This window comes from Anguilla rostrata, chromosome 7, assembly GCF_018555375.3.
Source record: "Anguilla rostrata isolate EN2019 chromosome 7, ASM1855537v3, whole genome shotgun sequence".
NCBI lineage: Eukaryota > Metazoa > Chordata > Actinopteri > Anguilliformes > Anguillidae > Anguilla > Anguilla rostrata.
The window spans coordinates 33905856-33930447 of record NC_057939.1 but is presented as its reverse complement, the minus strand read 5'-3'; the positions used below and the strand labels follow the sequence as shown (position 1 = coordinate 33930447).

Sequence of the window (24592 nt, the reverse complement as noted above, 5' to 3'; positions counted from 1 at the left end):
CCAAAAAGTTATTCACAGAATTTTGATAAAGCAATTTATTATTCGGCCCGATCAAGCAAAGTGGTGGCGCAAGAGAGCTCATTTTCTTTTTAGGCATAACCGCAAGGCCGATGTTTTCGAAACTCGGCACACATATATTGGGGCACTCTATATGGACAGGGAGTAAAAATGACGCCGATTGGCCAAGAGGTGGCGCTGTCATGAGCAAAAAGGTGTTTTTCTTAGGTAAATATGAACAAGCATATCTCCGTCCCCATTTGAGCCACAGTCATGAAATTTTGCACATATGTGCAACTCGTCAAGCATAACACGTTTCCCATAAGGACTCATAAGCTCCGCCCATTAGATCTTCCGCAAATTAGAGTTTTTTGAAAAATGCTTCAAATGATACTAATCCTGTATGATTTGATAACACTATGTAACCGCCCGTTCTGGTGTGACAAAACTTTGCATAATGATTGAAGGTCACTCCAAGGTCATTCTGAGCGACCACATTGTAGCTCAAATGTTGCAATGGCGTGTTGTGCTTGCTGCTTGGCCCCCGTAATCGCAGCTTGCAGCTATATTAATATCTATTGAAACTTGACAGTTTGATTCATGTTTCTGGTGCAGTTTATTTTTGTCCTTCTAGCACTTTTTTAACGTTTCATGCTTGGTGATAATGAAGAAAAAACTATTGGCAGTCCTTTTTTGCCATAAAAAGGTATTTCTGCATGGTTTGTACCTACATGTTGAGTAACCTGCATCCATCAATTTTACTTAATTTACACAGCAAGAAGGTTCCAAGTTTTAATCCTGAGAGCCTTTATGTGTGGCATGGGTTTTTTGGTTTCCTCCCACAGTCCAAAACATGTGTTAGGCTAATCGGAGATTCTAAATCACTAAATTATTATGTGTGAGTGAACATTGTGTGGGCTCTGCTATAAACTTGTCCAGGGTTTATTCCTGCTTGTTGCCCACTGCATGCTGACACAAACTCCATGATCCTGACCAGGAATAAGCAATATAAGGAAATGGGTGTCCAAATGGTTGATGCATTTAAGTTTTAAAGGCATACTGTGCAGGATTTTTTATTAGAAAATATTATAAAATAACTATGCTTAGGCATGTCTACGATGCATTGGAAATCTGTGTTTAAACATTTTAGCTGAATTTGTGCACCTTTTACCTGTATTTGTTATTCTAAAATGTGTTTGGGACGTGTCTGGGCATGGTGCTTGTTTCTATATGGGGAGGGGTGGGCGTGGCTACAGAGTCTGTGGTCTCGGATTAGATTTGAAGCAAGTGTTTGTTGCTAGTTAGTTGTAATGGCAGTTGCTAAGAAGCCTAGATACAGCAAAGCAAAAAGACAAGCCGACAGGGCAAATATTTTAAATTACTTTTCTGTGGTGGCATCAGTTGAAGTTTGCCCAGGGGATGAAACCTACACGGAGTTGGTCTGTTTTCAGTTGAACCTGTAAGTAACGTTACTTTTAGCTAATTACCTTAGGCAGCCAGATGCCCGAGGTTGGGTAGCTTTTTCATAGAATTCTGCTCTTCTATCAGGATGACTTCCCCCATATGGGAACTGCTGTTACTGTTTGTAGTTGTAACTTTGCTATCTCGGTAATTCATGATTTCAATTGGAAAATGAATTAGATACAGCTTACATGCTATCTAACTAATGTTACGTTTCATCAACTTCACTAACAAAGCTAAAAAAGTTGCTAACAACTTTTAAAAGGCTATGGGAAACTTCATGAAAAAGTAATTCACTTTACAAGCATATTAGCTAGCTATGGTAGGCCTATAGCCTGCTAATGTTACTTATCCTCTTAAGGAACAAGCCAAATTTTGCCAATCCTTGCCCATTTAGGGGGTACCCTATTTAAAGCTTTATAACTCCAGACGTGAACACCACAGAGACTTGAAAAATGGCTTAAATGAAGCAAGACATTTGTACAATTTACAATACTAACACAGATTAGTTTATATTCATAATTTTGGAAGAAATAAAGTGCCACAAATGCAATTGTTTTGACAAAAAATCCAAAATAAATTTGCACTTTTTAAGTTTGCAATGAAATACTGCGAGATTGAATATATGCAGGAGGTTAAACTATACATGTGCTAGGTCAAAAACTTCTTGACCAGAAGTTCATAAAATCTAAGGGTGGATATGTAGAACTACTATAGATGTATGAAGCAAAAACTAAGCAGTGTATCCAGCATCTCCAAATCTATCCAAAATGTCTAAATTATGCATTGCTGTAAATCATAACATATCCATGTATTTCACTACAAATCAACTGTTTTGACTCAAGAAAATCACTGTTGCATAATTTTCAAATGGGAATTACAAGCTTTCAGTCAGTACAGTGGTCTAAAATAGCTAGGTGTCCAGAAACATATCCAAAATCTCTCCAAAATTGAATAAAATGCTTTTTGTCCATTATAAAGCATATAAATGAGCCCCTTATGAGGGTTTAAGATGAAACATTGCTATCAGATTAAAAAAATAATGCAAAAACATTGTCACACAATGCGGTACAGTACCTAAATGTGTAATAATTAACTCGTGTGTATTTCTATACTCTGTACTCTCGTATGTTTTCTTGTATGGGGATAAGACAACATGAAAACAATTTTCACCCGTCCACCACGTTTTGGCAATGTTCCAGCTCTGACGTCATCACTGTTGCATGCTTCGCAAAAACTATTACACTTCCGTCTAACACTTACATTACAGTGTGAAATATTTACATTATATAACACCACTAACCTATTTAAAGATACTCAATTTCAAAAATAACGTATATAACCGAAATATTTTGAACGGTAATACTTACATAGCAATGATGAAATCTCCTCTATGTTCAGTAGATAGAGACAGAGACAGTATCAATGCTATTGTTCTATTCGCTTCTGTTTTGCTCCAGAAAACGATGTCAGCTAGGTCTATCAGCAAACATATGGCTTAGCTATGTTCAGAAGTCCTCAATAATAATAGTATTTTCCAAGAAATTACGAAATATCCTTGAACACGTTTCGTTAGGTGCATCGTATTTGTCTGCTAACAGAGTGATTGCGTAAGTGAATGCTATGCTAAGAATATTTTCTGTTACGCTGACCTATAAAACGCTATTCCAAAAGCAGAATTAGACATGTTATACATCGTTAGACAGCTTATACTCTCGCCTACCGAATAAATGAATTGTAAATAAAGTCAGACTGTACTAAAAAGGGCGACGACGCCGTAAACAACAGGTGTGGTGTTACGCACAGCTATTTTGGAAGATACCCAGGCGTCACAGATGCGCCTATATTTACCAAACGGATTGTCCAAGACAATATATGACCACGCAGTCTCAAAGGGGACATCTCTACACGTAAAACCAACAGTAAGGTTTTATATTTATTCAATATTTAGTCCCAGATATTGACTGTAGAATGACATGGTATCATTTTTAAAAACTTTTTCTAGTTTATTTCGTTATTCAGTGAGCAGCGTTTTCACTGCTGTATAGGCATATCTTAGGGCTATTGTCAGGTTTATCTTGTTGCTATGACGGAATACGATTTTTTAGAGGTGAAAGAATTTTTTAATGAATGCCAAGATAGACAATATTGTCCATTATGTCAAGGGTGGGGGGTGTTTTTTAGATGAGACTGCAGGGAGGGGGTGTGTGTTAAATGAACGACGGGAGCGACAATGGTGGGGCTGCGAAACTCCGTTTTCGGCATAGTTGTCATGTATCGTCTACTAATGAAACTGAAACAACGCGTTTCTGTTTTCATCTCACACTTTGGTTGCAGTAGCACCGAATGTTTGAGTTTAGTAATTTAGGCACGCGGGCGTGCCCACCACTAGGGGCAATGCGCTAAGAGGTTATTCCACATGCGATTCTATGTTTACATCCCAATTTTAACTGAATGTTCAGGAGGGTATTTCAGGAAGCAGAATTACTGAGTTAGCTGGATAACTGCACAGAGTAAAACCCAGAACAGCTCTTTTTCAATCCATGTTCCACGTTTTGGAGGGTTCTGAGTTTTACTCAGTGCAGTTATCCAGCTAACTCAGTAATCCTGCTTCATGAAACAGGGCCTAGAATAGGTAAATACCAAATAGGGAAAAACACGAAATAGCTGCAGTGGCACTATGGAGCAGTTACCGTTCGAGGTTCCCATGTGCTAAGGGGTGCGCTCAGTGTAAAGATTGTTATAACACTGCATAATTACTGTTACCATCATTCATGTTGCTAAAAAGAATATTTTCAATATCTCTGATACTGCCTCACCTCTTCGCTTGACATTTTGCTTGTAGCGCTTGAGGGTGTGTCCTCAACGAAGGTGCGGGTGGGGTTGAGGACAGAGGTGGTGTGAGTGGGGTTTACAAACACAGAGTCTACAAAGGGTGCAAAATCCTACATTGTATTCCTTTAAGCCAAAAGGGGGCTTGATTCATCATGAAAATTGGCTACGGAGAGTTAAATTCACACCTTCTTAACTAATCAGAATCGAGTGTTAATGCTATATTTTATTACAGGCCGTGATTTTATGTCTCCACAGCATCTCTGAAGCAGATTCAATTTGCATCTCATTTGGAAATACCGCAAACACCATCTGCCAGCTATCTGTGAGTAAAGCACAGTGTTTTGAAAAGAAACGGTGGAGAAGTTCTTGGCCAATGATCCTTTTTTTGTGTTATTTGTCCCCTTATAAGTAACCGAGTTTCCTTGAAGCTAATTTACCCACATGAGATCTGTGTGTTCCAGCCAAAATGGTTCCTTCCCAGAGGTCCTTGAAAAAATGAGAATGTTAAAAATTCATGGTTAAAGTGCTTGATTTTCTTTTGGCTGTTTATGCATTTTATAAAACATTTATAAAATGCATAAAACATTTATAAAATGCATAATGCATTTATCCTGGTTAAAATGTAAATTTGTCAGCATAATGGAAATTCTAAGTTTTTTTAGATGTCAGCGTTTGTTTTCTAATATTAGGTTTATACCGATTAGGCCTAAATGCATCTATTTTTCCAGTTTAATCAAAGACGGGAATTTACAGTACGCTTTTTGCCAGGTCGCACTGGTGCTCCTGATCAGGAAAATTTAGAAGCACACAGCAATTTTTGTTTTTTTTCCTGTGACAGAAACACATTGTAAATTGCCTGTTATAAATTTAGAATGCTTCTTTCAACAAAACAGCTGTTCTTTTTACAATACTGTATGCAGTACTCAAGTTATCAGTGCATGGCAGAGGGTTCCCAAACATTTTCATCCAGCCTCTAAAATAGATTTTCTCTTCATGTGTACCAGTGTTTGTTTTCTTTCCTGGGGATTTCTCACTTGTATTCCACCAGACAAAAATAAGTTTTACTGTTTTAATTTCCAGAAAACTTGCTTAACCTACTGTCGATGAGTGATATCACCCTTTCATTAGATGATAAATTCTTAAATATTTCACATGTGCACTCATCATCTGAGATAGTGAAATGTTTGTCATGCCATATTAATACAGATATAATTTTGTTTCGTTAGCACGCTCCAGAGCTAGCTCATGTTTATTTTGTGGCTCATTTTGCCATAGACAAGTCCATGCAATTAATGAATTGAACATCCAGAGATGGCACAGGTCCAAATCTCCTCTCGCACCAGCGTCTCTCAATTCAAAGGGTAATTAGCATTTTTTTTTACGTTGAGCAATGGCAAGCACATTTTTGCACTGTAGAACTCTGAACTGCTGCTTTGATCAAAACTAATTTTAGAGAAAAATGTATTGGTCTTTTTAATACAAATCTTTAACATTTAAAGTTTGCATTCTTTATGGTGTTGCCCAGGAAAAATTGAACAAAACCCAGAAGTTGAACAAAATCATCAACATCTGGGTTCTTAAAACTGCTAGCATTAATATGGACATTTTTATTAGTTTAGTTGTAAGTTAGATGCAGAGGCAAAAGTGACTTTAAAAAGCAAATTGCACCATCTGCACTGTAAACTTTTCATATAAGGTACTAATTTACAGAGTCACCTGCAAGCAAAACATCCTCTGTCATGGTTTTGGGTGGCTTGAGCATTCTGCTCTATTCCTTTCCACTCCTGCTTCTCCAATTAGAGTTTGTCACCTCGTTTGGGTTAATTGTCTATAGGTATACAGATCCCTTCCGCGCTGATTGGTTCAGAGCTCGGCAGGCATATTGATTGCGTTAGCTGCGGCACCTGTCTAACGTTACTTAAGGTGTGGGTTCACAGAAAGACGGCACTTTAGTGTTATCTACACACAAGAGTCGGTACTGGTAACCCAATGGTGCTTTTCAGCGCTTTGTACCTTATATAAAGTTCACATCCAAGAATTATGCCCATAGGCGTTAACAATCTCTTGCGTGAAAATTATATAAGCAACGTATCTGGTTTAGCACGTCTGTGACTCTTTTAGTCAGGATTGTCACGGGGTAGAGAGTTAGGAGGAGTTCAGTTCTGCGAGTTGTGCAGTTAGTCCTCTCTCTCTCTCTCTCTGAGCTACGGAGGTTTTTGAGTGTAGTGCCCAGAGGTTGGGTCTGCATCAGCTCGCTCCGTTGGGCTATTGTTTATTTTATTTTCGTTCTGAGTTTTGGAGAACCTATCTACTCCTCCCCCTTGGTTCGGAGTCCTCCTTTTGAGGTTCCCTTATTTAGTTGGGATATTCCCGTGGCTTTACCCTTCCTCGATCTCGGAAGAGATTGTGGCGTGCTCAGTTTTTAGTGAGACACTTTATTAAGATCCCTGTTCGGTTGCGCTTGGTCTTCGTCTCCAAACCCTTACATCCTCTCAGAGCTATCATTAGCCTGCAAACAAAAGTGGTGGTAAGAACCTTCAACTAGACTGGCAGAACATAAGATTAAGGAAATGACTCCAGTTTCATGTCAAACATTCAGTGCATAGAAATGAAAAGCAATTTCCAACTTAATTGGCATTGCATTTTGGGGTAAAAAATTAATTGCTAAACAATCATTTTCTCTTAGCAAATATATTTGTATAAAACGTTATGTTTCCCATTTTGTGAGCATATAATATAGCTTTGTGTATTGTTTATTTTCTACAGCCTTCTTTGCTCATGTCTATGAAGGGTCTGAAAAACTTTGGACCCTGGTCACTGTGTGTATTTATGTATATGTATATGTGTATATATATATATCTATCCATTGCCTCTCAAGCAATGGAAAAACTCCCTCCCCTGTGAAGATGTGCTTCTGATTTCCTAATCCATGGGAATTACTGTTTCTCCTTCAACATATTAAGTATATTAAGGGTCACCTTTATAACTCTCCCATGTAAAATCTTAATTGAAATACGAGGCTGATTTTATACCTCTTTGGTTCTCTTCAATGCAAGAATTTGCTCATCAATTCTGTTTTGATTGGGTGTTCTTTGATTTTTGGTGTGTGTTGCTAACTCAAGTGAAGTTATTTGAGTGTTGAAGCAAAGATAAAATTTAAATAAAAGGTCAGCAGTAACAATTTGTTGTGGGTCTTAACATTTTATTTCTAAGATGCTCTCTGTACTACAAGGTATGGATGTGAACAATTTGTTGATTCGTCGATTGTCAGTTGCGAGCATGCATGTCGACTGTTAAATTAAATGATCAAAAATATTTTTCCTTTTTTTTTTAATTTTTGAACCTTTCAAAATAAAGGATCACCAAATGTTATCAAGGCTACTACTTTAAATGGGTTTTGGGTAAGAGTGTTATCATTCACTTTAATTACCATCAGGTGGAAAAATGGCCAGCTTGCAAAAGTATGTGGAATGATTTTTAAAAGCTCAATGAAAACACTGTTCAGTGCAAAATGTGCTGCCAAATTTTCATACCCCATGCTGACATCTATGATGTTAACCCGCCAAAGAACAAAACATCTGAGGCCAAAGGATCACGGCAAACAAGCATCCAACTTCGTAGTGAGACCTCATCGGGGATACAGCTGTCCAGCTGAAACAACGTCAAATTTAACTGCTAAAATGGAAGACATGCTTGTCGTAAGCATGGTAGAGGGCTAAGGGTTTTGGGACCTACTTGCATTTGTTGAGCCTGAATATACTCCTGTGTGATGTAGCCTACTGTTGCATGAAAAACCATCACAGCTTGACTTGATGTAGTGAAACAGTCGCCTTTCTCCATGCCCGTCAATGTTCTGATAATCATTTTAAATGGTGTCTAATTTCTTAAATGTTAATTTTAGTCAACGTGTTTGACTTTAAGTTAGTTTGGTGTTTAATGTTAAATGTTCAACTAATTTGCTTGCTGTGTTGACAGCCTCATCATTAACTAGCTGCTCCCTGCTCCTGCCGAATGGCTGAAGCTAAGCAAGTGTGGGCTTGGTTAGTACTTGGATGGGAGACCACCAGGGAATACTGAGTTGCTGCTGGAAGTGGTGTTGGTGGCCCAGCAGGGGGCAATCTTCCCTCTGGTCAAAATAAAACCCCAATGTCCCAGTGTAGTGACGGGGACACTGTACTGTAGGAGATGCCGTCTTTCGGATGAGACGTTAAACCGTGGTCCTGATTCACTGTGGTCATTAAAGATCCCATGACACACAGAGTAGGGGGTTCCCTGGTGTCCTGGGTAAATTCCCAATCTGGCTCTCCAGTTTGCCACCTAATCACCCCCTGATTCAATTGGCTAAAAAATCTTCTCTCTCTCTTCACCTTAGCTAATGTGTGGTGCTGTCTGGTGCAAAATGGCTGCCGTGCATCACCCAGGTGGGTGCTACACATTGGTCGTGGGTGAGGGAAGTTCCCACTCATCTCTGTAAAGCACTTTGAGCATTTGGAAAAGTGCTATATAAAAGCAGTGATTCATTCATTCATTCATCTTCTGAAGACTGTGATTGGTCCATATGGTCGGCTGTTAGCTTTGTATAAGCTTACCTGGGTGTTAAGAAACAAACAAAAGCAACTTTCCTCTTCTATTTGGACACCACAACTCATTTCATAGTAAATTACGAAGTTGCTTGTACGTCAGTTTTTTACATAGTCTTTTTCATGAATAAAGCCCCATACTTCATAATTTGAGAATGAATGTTACCAATGGAAATGCGTTTCCTTTATTACCCTATAGGGTGTTTTCATTTACCATTACAATTATTACCCACCTCTGATACAATCATATGGACTCGGTGGTATCAGTGTAACATTGAACTATAGGTACCTTGGTTTTAATTGTATCTGACTCGAACATGTTATGAATGTAATTGAAATGGCTAGTGACTACTGACATGTCAAAGCTGTTTGAAGTAAAATTTCGGTGCTGGGCTCAATATTTTCTGAAAAAACTGTTACATTTATGGTGGCTCTCCCCTATTGTAACACACAGACAATGTCTCCGCTTAAGAGTGGGCATTCTGATGTTGTGCCAGAAAGAATTTAACTCTCGCTTTTCACAGATGTTAAAAAACAGGAACAATTACTTTTGCTGCAAGGATCACCAGCCATGATGAATCATCTCTAGCAGGTCATATGCATAAATTCCCATTCTCTCCTCCCATATTTTTGTGGTTTACCATCAACGCCCTCAAATAGGGGTGATTGGGGAAATATGAAACGGTTTTCATATTTGGTTCAATTCCTTGGCTATGATTACACATCACAGTGAAATTTCTGGGACATACCATTCACTTGTAATCTGGCCGAGAGTACCGAGAGTGAAATGTTACGTTTAACCCCAAGGATGGGGTAAAAACGAATGTAGTGCAGCGTACACCTAACAAGTCTTAATAGCTTTAAAGACCCTGTGCAGCCAAAATCATGATTTTAAAATGCTTATATTATGACCAAAGACTGTAAGGTTACTTGCACATTGATGTTAAAAGTATTTCATACATGTATGTAATGAATTGGATATTTTTTCCTAAAAACTATACAGTGCTCGACATTGCCGCCTGGTGGAGTATTTGGTATTGGTGGTTTTGAGACGTAATTCGTTACGAATGTTTCTAATTTGCATTGACCGATGTGCAGTGGCCAAAACACTCACCCAGTATGAATATTTATGTAGTGTGTGCTCCCAAGTTCAAAGCCATGATCAAATTCTCAAATACATATTGTGCGGGTCTGTTGCTAACATTAACTATCCAGTTCAACAATGCCTTATTGTGTGATTAAATATTGCAGAGATGGGAATGCATCTTTTCATGCCATATTTTCAAAAATTCAAGTCTCCGAAAGGTCTGGAGCAATTATGTAGAAAAACAAAACGGTGCACAGTTAGAAATATCAAAGGTGACAAGATTGTGCAGAACACATTTTACCCCTGATTCATTCTACAATTATGAACAGAAGAGGATGGGTTTTGCCAAGACAATGTTTCTAAAGCCAGATGCTGTGCCAACTATCAATGAAGATCAAGATAAGGCCTGTTTGTCTTTTTACTTTAGGTGTTTTATGCATGCTACCTAGCTCAATGTGCATGAAACACAGCGTAGCTAACTAACCCAACCAGGTAATCCTAGATAGCTTTGATGCTATCGATAATCTAATTAAGCCTTTGCTTACTAAGATCAGTTAAGGTTAAAGTTACTTAATGTTGATATAGATTATATTACAAATCATAATATTAGCCGTCCTAACCTCACTTTACTTCGCTGTCGATAATGTAACTGTTTAGGCTAGATGCTTACTGTTTGGGCTAGATGACGTTCTGCTATTAATCGAATCAAGCTACAAACTACGTTAGCATTAACCTCATCTCCCCAATTTACTTGCTGTCTGGCTATTTACTTGCTGTCTGGCTATTGATAATTTTGCTTAATGTAGCAATGAGCTGTACTTATCTTGTGTTAATATAGCTAACGTTAACTGGCGAGTGTAATGTTACTTTATTCTCCAGACTGTTATAAAGTTACTGCCGCAAAAAATCAATCGATAATGTTATGTGCTAACTTAGGTTTTCCTATAACGTTAGGGTCCTATATTGTAGGCTGTAAGCAATGGGCTCATACATATACAGCTCAATATTTCTAATGCTGTCACTTCTGTACTCCTTATCCATTATTACGGTCGTATGATAACTAGCTTTAACAACTGACGTTACATGGAGTGATCACTGATCCAAGTCAGTGGGTGTGAGCGGCCCGGGCTGTCAATCAAAAGTGAATGCATAAATAATTAGGACAGAACTGACATGCCCAGCCAGTCTTGAGTCTGCTATATTAAAAAATTCAGGTTTTACATCAAAGCAGGTTTTTTGTCTTTTCAAAGTCTAAAAAGTAGAAAAAACAGATATATATTGTGATTTAGTAACTAAAGGAACAATTTAAATGTAAGAAAAGGGAGGCTGCACAGGGACTTAAAGGGACTTAAAGGTTAACGCAAAGTAAGACAACGCAAATTTAATACAATTCCATGTTATATGATACAAACAGTCTTTAATTTATGTTTTGGTTACATTAAGTTTTTCTTGGCCTACTTATATTGGTGAAAATTTATCACGACTGTAGGCCTACATTATTCTCTGGTTCTTGTCTAATGTCTGTTAAATCCAAACAGCTGTATCAGTAGATGTCACCACGCAGCCTAAAGTTAAAGTTGAGTTAAATATACGAAGATCCGGTCTGAGTTAAATAAATCCAATCTGTTGGTCAATTAATAGTTTACTGACAACAGGACAACCCCGTTCGGTTTAACCTCGGGGGGGGGGTGGTGTGCACGTATGCCTAGCCAGCAATCCTGCAAGCTAGCATGCTATATCAAAACTATGTAAACCGTTGGTCTCTGAAAGACTGTTTACGATTACATTAATTTGGATTCCTTGACATAACACACACAATACAATAGCCGAAAATTCAGGTGGTAAAATTAAAAAAATTCAAAACCAACTTTTGGCAATATCTCCCGAAATATTTATTGAACTCCCGCTGTTCGCTGGAGACAAAGCGATGGTAATTCTCTGTGTTTAACCTGAAATAAGTTGTTAAGGCTTGATGCATCTACCTAAAAAGTCTGTGTTAGATTTTACCCCACTCTCCCCCAATGCATAAACCCAAACACGCAAATTTTAGGAATGCTACTTTTTTCTCATTTTAAAAGCGCAAACCTTCAGTGCGGCACCTTAGTAAATATGGAGAAACGCTATTTCTTTCATTAGTGTCTGTAAAAGCCCTGCAAATCCTTAGTAAATATGGCCCTATGTGTGGACAACGCTAAGTAAGAGTCTTGCGTGACTACAGTGGTCACTGGTTTCAGTTGACGCGTTTGCCTCTGCGGCAGCAGTTCTGCCGGCCAGAAGGAAATGCATGCGGGGTTCTGACAGTAGGGGGCAGCAGAGTGTATTTTTTCCTCATAAGGATAGCTTCCACCATTTTGCATTGTACTTGACGTCATGCTGCGTTGCATTTCGGGGTGATTCGCAATCTTAAAATGAGCTTAGCTCTGTGATTTGAAGATAACATTAGTATTTCGGAAAAATGAAGTCCTAATACCAGCTGATATTGGGCTGGTATCAGCATAGAAGCCATTCAAATATTTAATGGATCTGGTTAACTCTTTTTAAAAAATTATTACAACAGTTTGCAACAAAACTCGTAAGACCCTAATAGGGACGTCAAACCTGTTTTGGTGATTTTTCAGCAAAACAAGCACGAAACCGTCCAGACCTACGGCGCAACTTGGCAAACTATATTTTTTTGGTTGATTTTACACGCTCATATATGGCAGTTGGTTGAAAATAGACACTTCATGCTATAATCAAAACGGCAATGACTGTGCTGTGAAGTTTAGGTAGCAAACAGCAAGGCTGAATCCTTATGACGTAATTTACATAGAAACTATATGCTCAGATCGCCTAGTTTCACTCACTGTGGCCAAGAGGAATCGTTAACGTTTCAGAAAATATATAACGTTAAAAGATTTAATTCAATGTTCTACTGGGAGTTTGCTGTGAATTTCGGGGCTGCTGACAAAAAAAATGTCGTGCCGTACCACCTGCGCATGCGTCCCACCAAACCTCCCTCAAATGTTGTCCGTGAGTGAGTGACCACAATCTGCCACGCATATCCCACGGTGCTAGTTCCTGCTCGCCGTGGGTAAAACAGTTTATTTTTCATATTTTCATGTCATAAATTCTACCCAAATAGAGACATATAAATACCTAACTTATCAGAAAATAACAGCTCTTTAATGTGATTTAATACGATCCAAAGTCAATTAGGTCATTATTAAAAATCTAACCTTTTTGTTATAATAAAAACCGAACAAAATACCATAAACTGAACTCTCAGTTTTAAATTTTATGTAATTTTAGGTATGTTTAAGATCAGTCAGCAACAGGAATAACCAATTGATTCTCATTTTTCGATTTACGTTTTTAAAATGAATATCGAACACCCATTAATTTCTTGCAAAATTTGCTGCTGTTGCTGGGAAGATCTCTCGCGGCAGAAGCGACAAATGAAACCAGTGACCACTGTATAACTTTCTACTTCATTGAAGATTGGGTCGTGTTAACTTGTGCAGTGAGGAAGCACATATTCTTTCTGGAAAAAATATAGCAATGCCTGTTATTATTATTATTATTATTATTATTATTATTATTATTATTATTATTTTTCAATGTTTTAATTTTGTGATTCAAGTAGTGCTGTGTTTTTATGAACGATATGCAGGGCATAATTTATGTGGGGATTGGGGATTTACAACCGCCCCAATACTGCAAAACAGGTTAATGCCCCCCCCCCCCCCTTAGTAGTATGAGGGGAACAGTGATGGGGAGAAATAGGTCACCTCCTCAAAGTGATATTCAACAATAGCGAAAATTAGCTATCTCCCTGGATCTTTTCCAGAGTGACAGCCTTGCTTGTTTAGCTGTCAGGGAATTGGCTAGTCTTATGGACAGCTTTAACACCACAATTTACTCACATCATTGTCTCTTTTATTGTTTTATATCCAAAAATTCTGAATATTGTTTTCCTCCCTTTTCATTTTTGAGAGCTGCAAGCAAAAAAACTCTGCAAACTTTACAACAGCTGGTGACCATCCATTTAAAAAAAAAAAAAAAGCAGAACGAGGGTGTATACATACACCTACTGACAAGAGGAGGGCACTCCACGTGCATGTATACATGTAGGCTACATGTACATACAGTGAAATGCATCCTCTGCATTTAACCCATCCTAATTACTTAGGAGCAGTGGGCAGCTACAGTACAGTGCCCGGGGAGCAATTAGGGGTTAGGTGTCTTGCTCAGGGACACTTCAACATGCCCAGGGCGGGGGATTGAACCGGCAACCCTCCGACTGCCAGACAACCGCTCTTACCTCCTGAGCTATGTCGCCCCTTCTACTTAGGCTCTACTTTAGGGGATCGCTGAGTACACTGTTAGACTGCACCGTGGAACTGCTGAAAAATGTCGTTTTTTGTAGTTACGGCTATGGAAATGAGCAATTTCACAGGGAAAAAAATAATGAGGTCTGTGGCCCTAGTTTTAGAAGCTTTCTGTTTGGATATTTTGTATTCTTGCTGTTATTTATTTTGACTGGTTCCTTATTGTCTGTATGCACAGGCTCCCTCAATCTTATTGGGTTATTTCAAATGAAAATCTGAACTACGATGCCACAATTCATTCAATATATATATATATATATATATTTTTTTTAGGGTCGATCAAATGGACATGGATAGCCAGGTTCTGTACAGGAAGGTATGTGTACCGTTTAAACCCAATTAATAGAATGTTGAGTATTTAATGGCTATTTAATACATTAATTTTTCAATTTTAATGGTTATCAGATCAGAACAAAAGTTGCTCAGTTCCACTGATTGTGATTTGAATGGAATGATTTTAATTGATACCAGTAATTAAATACATTCTATTGATCTGAAGATACATGGATCTGCACAATAACTGCTCTTCACTTATACTTAGTAACACTTGGTTCTAGTGTCACTCAAGGGAGGGTTTCAGTCAGCTGGGATTATCATGTCTCATCATGCACCAGTGACCACGGGTTGATTGGGTGCCTAGAAGTCTGCCTGTTCTGCTGCATGTGAAGTTTCTTCCTCTGACTTGTGTCTGTGCAAGCCCGACTTCAGAACAGTAGTGTGTCAACAAGTGGTGCCTGACAAGGCTGTCCAGAGCATGTTTGCACTCTCCAAAATCAGTAGTGGAGATTGCAACAGTGAGCACTAATGAGTACAAATGAGCGTTCCAAGAATTAGGGAGATAAAGGAGTGAAAGAATAAGAAAGGGGGAATTCTCACTTCAGTGCAGTATAAGGCACTACAAGCCAAAATAATCCCATGTTTTTTCATTTAATTATTGAATGTTCCAATTTTAAATAATAGTGGAAGTGAACATTGATTCATGTCAGAAAATTGGCCATATTATAGATTTTACAATGTTTAAATTATTTTGTCAGAAAGCTAAAAGGCTGTTGGCAATGGTAACTTGAGGAAAGTAATGGAAAGTGCCTCTGGTATTTCTCTCTCATTCTTGTTTTTTTTTTTTTTTTTGTTTTTTTTTGTTTTTTTGTTGCATACAGCCGGAGATTTCCGGAAGCATGCCCAGGCTGTCATTGATCAGTCCGCCTATGGATGGGCGGATGGGTAAGCATTCCAATTAGGCTGTGCATATTTATTTTACAACAAGCATGGGAAACATTGTATACTGTCTTTTAACATGTTATGAAAAGTATAAATGCATTTGAGTTGTGGGAACTATTTTGTGATTGGTGAGTGCACAGGAGGACATTATTTGGAAGTGCATTTTCACATTTTTATAAATATTACTGTGCCTCGTTCTTTATGCCAAGGACTCCTTAGTTCTTTTCCTACATGAAGAGTCTGAACTGCTATAAGTGTAAATCATCAGCATTTGATGAAGCAAAATGGACAGTCTGGGTTGTCATTATACTTAGGCTATTTAGTTGTAGCTCATACTAAACCAGGGCCCTGTTTCAAAAAGCAGAATTACTGACTTTAATGTATGTTTCAAAATGAATATAATTAGTCTCGAAGAAATTTTAAAAAATCAAAGCCATTTTAAACTAATCAAAGCAAAATATCCAGTGATGTGGCCATTGGATCTGAGGCAGCGCATTTGAGCATCAGCACAATGGAGTATTCTCTTATATGGAATTCAATTGATGACTTTCGTTTTAAATTATGATTAGAAGCACCACTGTCAATGGCGGCCAACTGGTAAGGCAGTGAAGCAGTAGGCTGTTTATATTTTAACCATATGGTTTTACTTTGTTTTAAGTGTTTTAAACTGCAGCATTACCATGCTAACAAACAAAGCTGACAAACTGCACGTCTGTGACTGCGTGCGTGCATCTGTATTTTATTTGTAATAATGTAACATTTTGTATTGTACAGGAAAAGAGTATTTTTGGTTTCATCCCTGCTTGCTAGAGGGTATATAAGGGAGTTTTCACCATTCACTATAATAGTGGTGGAAATTAGGAATCACTTTGCTGATTTGAATTAATTTGTTCAGTTCAGTACAAAGATCCTAGTTAATGACTCTGTGATCTGTTTGATGAGGTCAGTCAGTTGAGCATATGCATTAATATTCCAACAGCACGTTCAGTTCACTTGTAGCTCAGTATCATTCATCAGTATATGTGAAAAATTTCTGTCGTTAGCACTACTAATGACAGAATCTTACCTTGCATAAACCTTTTGTATATTTTTCCTTGTAGTTCACTTTCTGGATTAAGCTACTGTAAGGCCATTCCAGTGAGCATTTGAAAATGGATTAGAGGCTACCAAATTAGGCTACGACATGAAACCTTGTGTGGTCAAGTTCTGATCGTTCCATGCTACCAGATCGTAAAGCTATCAGAAAGGTACCAAGGGGCATAGTTTATCCTCATGATTTTTTAAATTCTCAGTAGAATGTCCGTGTTATACAGATGGTTACTGATTCAGTTGACTAAGTGTACAGAAATGATGTACTGATATCACCAGTTCATCAGTAATAGATTAATTCAGTTCAGACTGGTCGGTCAGTTCCTCAAGTGTTTTTGCATTTCAGCAATATCTTTATTACGATTGTTATATAATGGGCAGGCTTTAAGCTAATTCAAATTTATTCTGAATTATGCTTGAAATGCTTGAACCGTTTCACTCACTCTCAGTCTCATAGAATAAATGTAAAATATATGGAATTTTTGAGTGAAATGCTTGAACCGTTTCACTTTTGGTATGTTGGATGGAAATCAGATGTCAGTAGACCTAGAAGTATAGTTACAATAATTTTGTAAGATTGTATTCTTTAAAGTAATAATCTTGAAGATTTTCATTAAAATAAATGTCTGTTAAGTCACTATCTATCGCTGAATTGGGTAACACAATGGTGATTGAGCCTATTATTATATTAATTTATATTATTATTATGATTATAATTTATGATTAAAGAACTGGGTGTCTGTGGCGACATTCCCGGGAAAAAAACACAAGCGGCGCATAGATAGTGACGCGTTTTCCATCGCCCATCAGTGGTTGGTCCGCCAGAGAGGGTAGGCTTGCTCTTCAACTCACTTGTGTGTGAGCGGCGTACTGTTTTTTCCAGTGTCTGCTAGCATTAAGGTGGGGGGGGGGGGGGGGGGGTTATGGAACCCTCATAAGTTTTTGTGTAACATGAGGTCATATTATTTGTTGATGTAGATTTTGTATTACATTTGATGACAATGTAACTTTACTAAAGCTAACGCTAGCTACCGGACCATGTCAATAAAGGCAAAATTAGTTTAGACAACGTTGCGCACAGTATCCATCTCTCACATCAGGTAACGTTGCGTTAGCTAGCTAGCTAATGTAATTAACACAATCTAATGTCAGCTAGAAAAAACACTAGCTAACGCTACCGACCGGTACCGACCTTGCAAACCGTCTCTCGAATGCAATGCTACCTTGTTGCAGCGTTGCAATGTAGCTAACTAAAGGCCAGTTCAGATCAATGATTCACAACGAGACTGGATGCAATATTCAAAATTCCAAGACGTCTGATTGTAAACGTTCTAAAACTGCACTTGGCGATTTGACAAGGTGGGTCTTTTGAGACCCTAGGCAACGGCTTCAGATGCTCTGGAGTTAACCAGTTCACACTGCTGCAATTTTCTCTGCAACATTCTAAAAACGTTTCGTCTCGTTGCGAATCATTGATCTGAACTGGCATTAACGTTACCGTTATTTACATTGCCATCAAGTTCAACAATATATTGATCGGAATAAAGCCGGGGTATAGGTGGAGCAGAGCCGGGTCTGATTTCCGTGTAAAGATGTCAAACCGGAGAAAACTACATAAAAGAATACGGCAGTATGGATTAGCGTTGTTATTATTTTATTACGCTTCCTCGTATGTTCCTTCAGCCTTGATGCCCTTTTTTGATGAAATCTCCTTTGTTTTTGTTTTATTATTATTGTTCTGATTGCTAATTTAACACCCAGCTCAGCTTTATTCTTGAACAGTTTTGCTAGCAAAACCAGAAACAACAAGGCAGTTGTTTCAAGAATATCACACAATCATTCACGATGAAGATGCACGAGATACATAATTGCACGAGCCACGGCTAATCCCGCGAATTCTTCTCTGCAGTATAACAATGTTCATACCCAGCAAAAGGTGGATAAAGAACGTTTGTGGAAATTGATCATCACTAATTCTACCCTAGGTCTGCTACAGCATTTTAACCGGGCTCGGCAGTGTAAAGACAGCTTAACCCTCTGGGGTCTGAGGGTAAAATGAGGCACATTGGTGATTGTGCGATGCTCTGACATTTGTGTAAATTTCATCAACTTTATATGCAGTGATTCCAAAGTGTTTCATATCTGTTTTCAGCACAAACTCAGCTACAATTATATGGCAGCAGTAAGTAGGTCATAATCATATGTGGATTGTAAATTGCTCTAAAATCACACAAACTGTAAACAGTAGTTTTGAACATGCACAGGAATGTTGTAATAAAACACACTAAACAATAGTATCTAAGTTTTTGGATCACTGAAATGTGTTCAAAATATTTTAGCAAATTCAATGAGAAATATAAAATAAATTGCTAAAAGTTAGTGTTGTGACTAATATTTTTCAACACCAGGTGAGAATGGGAGGGCAAATGGCCTGTCTGTAATGAATATGCATTGGGTAGGAGGACCTGCCAGCTAAGTAGGTTATTCACACCTGGTCGCATGCCTCCCCACCACTAAGACAAAGACTCAGTGAGCCATTTAGAAGATAGAAACAAAGACATCTTTTGATTTTGGAACATTTATTGAAGTAAACTATATGCATGAAAGATGAGATGAGACTGGTGTACTCTTGCGACGCCTGCGTGGCCTCTTAGCTAGTGGTGAACTAGGCCGTGTTTCCTGATCAGCATCTCTGTAAATATAATAAAAACAAAATTGTTAGGAAATGTGACATCAAATCAAACTTTATTTATATAGCACATTTTTTTCAACAGGTGAAAATAAGTGAAAATTAAAATGTGCTTTACAAAAAAGGGACAAACCACTAACTAATGAAAACAAAACTTAGGAAATGACAAAGAACCAAACAAACACAACCAGACGCAGAGAGGTTGTCAGGGTCTGGGGGAGGACTCAAAAGCAGACCAGATGTCCAGAGAAAAAACGTGGAGATTTATTTCCAGACACAGGGTACAGGATAAGCAACAGTCTCGTAGTCAGAATACAGGCGCAGGTCAAAATCCAGAAATCCAAACACAAACAGGCAAAGGCACAGAATCAGGAGCAGAGACCAGGACGATGGAAACAGGCGGAAGTCAATAATCAGAAGCTAGAATAACAGAGTCGGCAGGCTAAATACGTAGTCGAAAAAACAAGCAAAGATCAAAAACCGGGAATACACAAAGATCCCGAGATAAGGCTTGAACGGCACTGACAAAAACAGAGGCACGATCTGGCAAAGAAAAAAGGTGCACACAGAAACTAAATAGCAACGCCAATGAGTGAAGATGGGATGCAGGTGAGGAAGGTAAGTGGAGGCTTGATTGCAGATGCGGAAACCGGTGGAACAGGGGCGGGGCGTGGGCGTGGACAGGAACCAGGAACCTAAGGGGGAAAAACAATAACAAACGCACACCCAAGCACACGAACACAGAAAACACCACCGCAAGCGAAAACAAGTAAACTGAAAATAAAAATAAATACACACTAGACAATAAATAAAAAAATAAACAAAACTAAAACGGAACACAAGGAGAATCAGGCAGGATTCCTGACAGTACCCCCCCCCCCGACGGACACCTCCTGGTGTCTCCACAAGGGGATGCCGGCGTTGGAAGTCCTGGATGAGGGACGGGTCCAGAATGTCTCGAGTGGGGACCCAGCTCCTCTCCTCCGGACCGTACCCCTCCCAGTCTACTAGGTACTGGAAACCACGCCCTCGGCGACGCACCTCGAGCATACGTCTGACAGTGTAGGTGGGCGTGCCATCGATGAGCCGTGGGGGGGGTGGGGCTGGGGCGGGGGGCACGCGGGGATCCTGGTGAACAGGCTTGATCCGGGAGACGTGGAAGGAGGGATGAACCCGGCGCAGAGAACCTGGTAGCTTGAGGCGGACCACCGACGGGTTGATGACCCGGGAGATCAGGTAAGGCCCGATAAACCGAGGTGCTAGCTTCCGGGAGCTCTCCTTCAGTGGAATGTCCCTGGTAGACAGCTATACCCTCTGTCCGCGACGGTAACGGGGAGCCGTGGTCCTGCGCCGGTCTGCTGCTCTCCTCATCCGATCCCCAGACCGGAGCAAGGCAGCCCGAGCCTGCCTCCAGGTACGCCGACACCGTTGTATAAAAGCCTGGACAGATGGGACGCTGGCCTCCTCCTCCTGAGAGGGGAACAGGGGGTTGGTAACCCAAACAACATTGAAATGGGGATAAACCCGAGGCGGCCACTGGAAGGGAGTTGTGGGCATATTCTGCCCAAGCCAGCCTCTCACTCCAGGAGGACGGGTTGTGGGAGGCGATGCAGCGCAACATGCGCTCCAGGTCTTGATTAGCCCGCTCTGTTTAGCCATTGGTTTGGGGATGGTAACCCGAAGAAAGGCTGGCGGATGCCCCGATGAGGCGGCAAAACTCCCTCCAGAAGCAGGAAATGAACTGGGGGCCTCTGTCCGAGACGATATCAGTGGGTAGGCCGTGAATCTTAAAAACATAATTAGTCATTAGTTCAGCAGTCTCTTTAGCAGACGGGAGCTTGACCAAAGGGATAAAATGAACGGCCTTAGAAAAACGGTCTACCACTGTGAGGATAGTGGTGTTACCCTGGGAAGGGGGAAGCCCCGTCACGAAATCCAGGGCTAGGTGAGACCATGGGCGTCTCGGCACTGGCAGGGGGCGAAGCAGTCCAGCGGGGGGGGTGTTGGCGGACTTATTGCAAGCACAGACCTGACAGGCTGCGACGAAGCGCTTAATCTCCTCCTCCATGGCTGGCCACCAGAAACGCTGCAGGATGAAGGCCCGGGTTCTCCTGACCCCGGGGTGACAGGTCAGCTGGGAGGAGTGGCCCCACTGGAGAACCTGGGAACGAACAGACTTGGGGACAAACAGCAAGTTAGGAGGTACGTTACTCGGGGGGGACTCCCTCTGCAGAGCGCGGCGCACCGCGCTCTCCACCTCCCACCCCACTGCCGCCACTAGGCAGTTAGCAGGCAAGATGGTCTCCTGCTCGGGGCCCTCCTCAGTGAGGCTGAACTGGCGGGAGAGAGCGTCAGGCTTGGTGTTCTTGGAGCCCGGCCTGTACGAGAGGGTGAAGTTAAAACGGCCAAAGAATAAGGCCCAGCGAGCCTGGCGAGAGTTGAGACGCTTGGCCCCCCTGATATACTCCAGGTTCTTGTGATCGGTCCACACTAGAAAGGGAATCTGGGTGCCCTCCAGCCAGTGGCGCCACTCCTCCAAGGCCAACTTCACAGCCAACAGTTCACGGTCTCCAATACTGTACTTTTGTTCTGTAGGGTTGAGACGGTGGGAAAAAAAGGCACAGGGGTGAAGCTTGTTATCACGGCTAGCACGTTGAGACAAAACCGCCCCCACTCCCACGTCGGAGGCGTCCACTTCGACAATGAACTGGCGGGTAGGGTCAGCAGAAATCAGGATGGGAGCCTTCGTAAATCGTCTCTTGAGCTCGTTGAAGGCCTGATCTGCGGTGTCTGACCAAAGGAACTTAACTGCCGGAGATGTAAGGGCAGTGAGGGGGGCCGCAACCCTGCTGTAGTCACGCACGAATCTGCGATAAAAATTAGCGAATCCCAGAAACCTCTGAAGATCCTTACGCGTCTTAGGATTGGGCCACTCTGCCACGGCCCGGACCTTGACCTCGTCCATCTGGACGCCTCGGGAGGACACGATGAACCCCAGGAAGGACACTGACTCCTGGTGGAAGGCACACTTCTCTGCCTTAACGTATAATTGGTTCTCCAGTAGCCGTTGTAGCACCCGCCGGACATGCTGCACGTGCTCCTGGCTGGACTTGGAAAAAATCAAAATGTCATCAATGTACACAAACACAAAACGATTGACCATGTCCCGCAGTAGGTCATTGACCAGGGCCTGAAAAACGGCAGGAGCGTTGGTGAGGCCAAATGGCATGACAAGATATTCGTAGTGCCCGGTGGGTGTATTAAAAGCGGTCTTCCACTCGTCCCCCTCCCGAATGCGGACCAGATGGTAGGCGCTGCGGAGATCCAATTTGGTAAAAACGGTGGCCCCCTGCAGGAGCTCAAAGGCGGAGGACATCAGAGGAAGCGGATAACGATTTTTAACTGTGATCTCGTTAAGACCCCGGTAGTCAATGCAGGGTCGGAGAGAGCCGTCCTTTTTGCCCACAAAAAAGAACCCCGCGCCCGCCGGGGAGGAGGAGGGACGAATAATGCCAGCGGCCAGTGACTCACCAATGTATTTGTTCATCACCTCGACCTCAGGGGGAGACAACGAGTAGAGGCGGCCCCGGGGAGGAGAAGTGCCAGGTAGCAGCTCGATGGGGCAGTCATACGGGCGATGCGGGGGCAGCGCAGTAGCTCGGGCCTTACTGAATACGGCCCGCAGGTCCTGATATTCAGGGGGAACGGAAGACAGGTCAGGGCTATCCTCCTGAGGCACAGGAGCAGAGGGCAGCAGACACAGGGCAGACCGGAGACAATGGGTGTGACAGTAGGTGCTCCAGCCCATAACAGAGTTCTCTGACCAGTTAATGTGTGGGTTGTGTTTAACTAGCCAGGGGTGACCCAGCACCACCGGAACCAGGGGTGAGTCGAACAGGTATAGGACAATTTCCTCACCGTGGTTGCCAGAAATGAGAAGACTCACCGGGGCTGTGACGTGGGTAACGGTGGCTAACCTCTCCCCGTTGAGGGCATTGGCCCTCAATGGGGTACGCAGGGCGACGACGGGCAGCCGCCACTGGGCGGCCAGGGAGGCGTCAATGAAACTCTCGTCCGCGCCAGAGTCAATCAGAATGGTAATGGGCCGCCGCTGCCCCTCCCAGGAGAGGGTAGCAGGTAATAGGGTGCGTTGGGATGGGGAGCTAGGAACGGAGGTGACGCTCACCAGTACTCCCCGTTCTACTGGTGAGCGTTGCCTTTTAATCCGCAGGTGGAGAGGAAGTGCCCAGCCTGGCCACAGTAGAGACACAGCTTGTTGTTCAACCTCCTCTGCCTCTCTGCCGGGGTTAGATGGGCGCGCTCCACCTGCATAGGCTCCGACTCCCGCCGAGGAGGAGACCTGGAAACTGAGGCAACGCGTGGGTGAATTTCTGAAGATGACCACAAGGGGGCACTCACGGTTCTCTCCCGGCGGCGTTGGGTTAGTCGGTTGTCCACTCGGATCGCCAAATCAACTAAATCATCAAAACCGGAGGGGAGCTCGCGAGTAACAATCTCGTCCTTTATGTGCTCGGCAAGCCCGTGTAGGAAGGCATCAAACCGAGCGACCCCGTCCCACGCGCTCGTGGTGGCGAGGGTGCGGAACTCAATGGCATAGTCCGAGACCGACCGTCCTCCCTGGCGTATCCGGAGCATCAGACCGCCAGCCTCTCTTCCATGCACGGAGCGGTCGAACACCTTGCGCATCTCCTCCGCGAAGGTACTGAAATTGTTACAGAAGTTAGCCCCACTCTCCCAAACAGCAGTTCCCCACTCCCTAGCTCGTCCGGATAGCAGGGTGATAACGTAAGCCACCTTAGCGCGTTCAGTCGGGAAGGTGGACGGTTGCTGATCGAATATTAGCGTGCACTGTATTAAAAACGACCGACAGGTACCTGGATCCCCAGCATAGCGCTCCGGTGGTGACAGGCGAGGTTCCCTGGCTGGGGGAGCAGGGGGAACCCGGTCAAACGGATTCACTGGGGGGGACGAGACGCTGGTTGGCGTCTGCTGGAGTCGCTGTAGCTGAGCAGTAACCTCCGTCATGGTATGAGCGAAGGAGTCCAGTGCCTGCTTAACCGCCTCCAGCTGGTGCTGATGTTCGCCTAACATGGCTCCCTGTCTTCCCAGCGCCGTCTGGAGTTGACCCAGGTCCGCTGAGTCCATGGTGGCCAGATCGTACTGTCAGGGTCTGGGGGAGGACTCAAAAGCAGACCAGATGTCCAGAGAAAAAACGTGGAGATTTATTTCCAGACACAGGGTACAG

General features: G+C 41.9%; 2 protein-coding genes across 3 annotated transcripts in view; one reads left to right on the top strand and one right to left on the bottom strand.

Moving 5' to 3' along the window:
* Positions 1-24592, bottom strand: part of LOC135258515 (ribonuclease inhibitor-like) — a 362007-nt gene that overhangs the window by 166013 nt on the left and 171402 nt on the right. The gene's annotated exons all lie outside the window — the stretch shown is intronic.
* The window catches only part of LOC135259573 (probable E3 SUMO-protein ligase RNF212), a 57700-nt gene that overhangs the window by 11583 nt on the left and 21525 nt on the right, over positions 1-24592 (top strand). The window contains exons 3-5 of the mRNA XM_064344085.1: positions 4549-4615; positions 14604-14646; positions 15488-15551. Coding sequence (XP_064200155.1) covers positions 4549-4615; positions 14604-14646; positions 15488-15551 — 174 coding nt within the window. The remainder of the gene's footprint in view (positions 1-4548; positions 4616-14603; positions 14647-15487; positions 15552-24592) is intronic.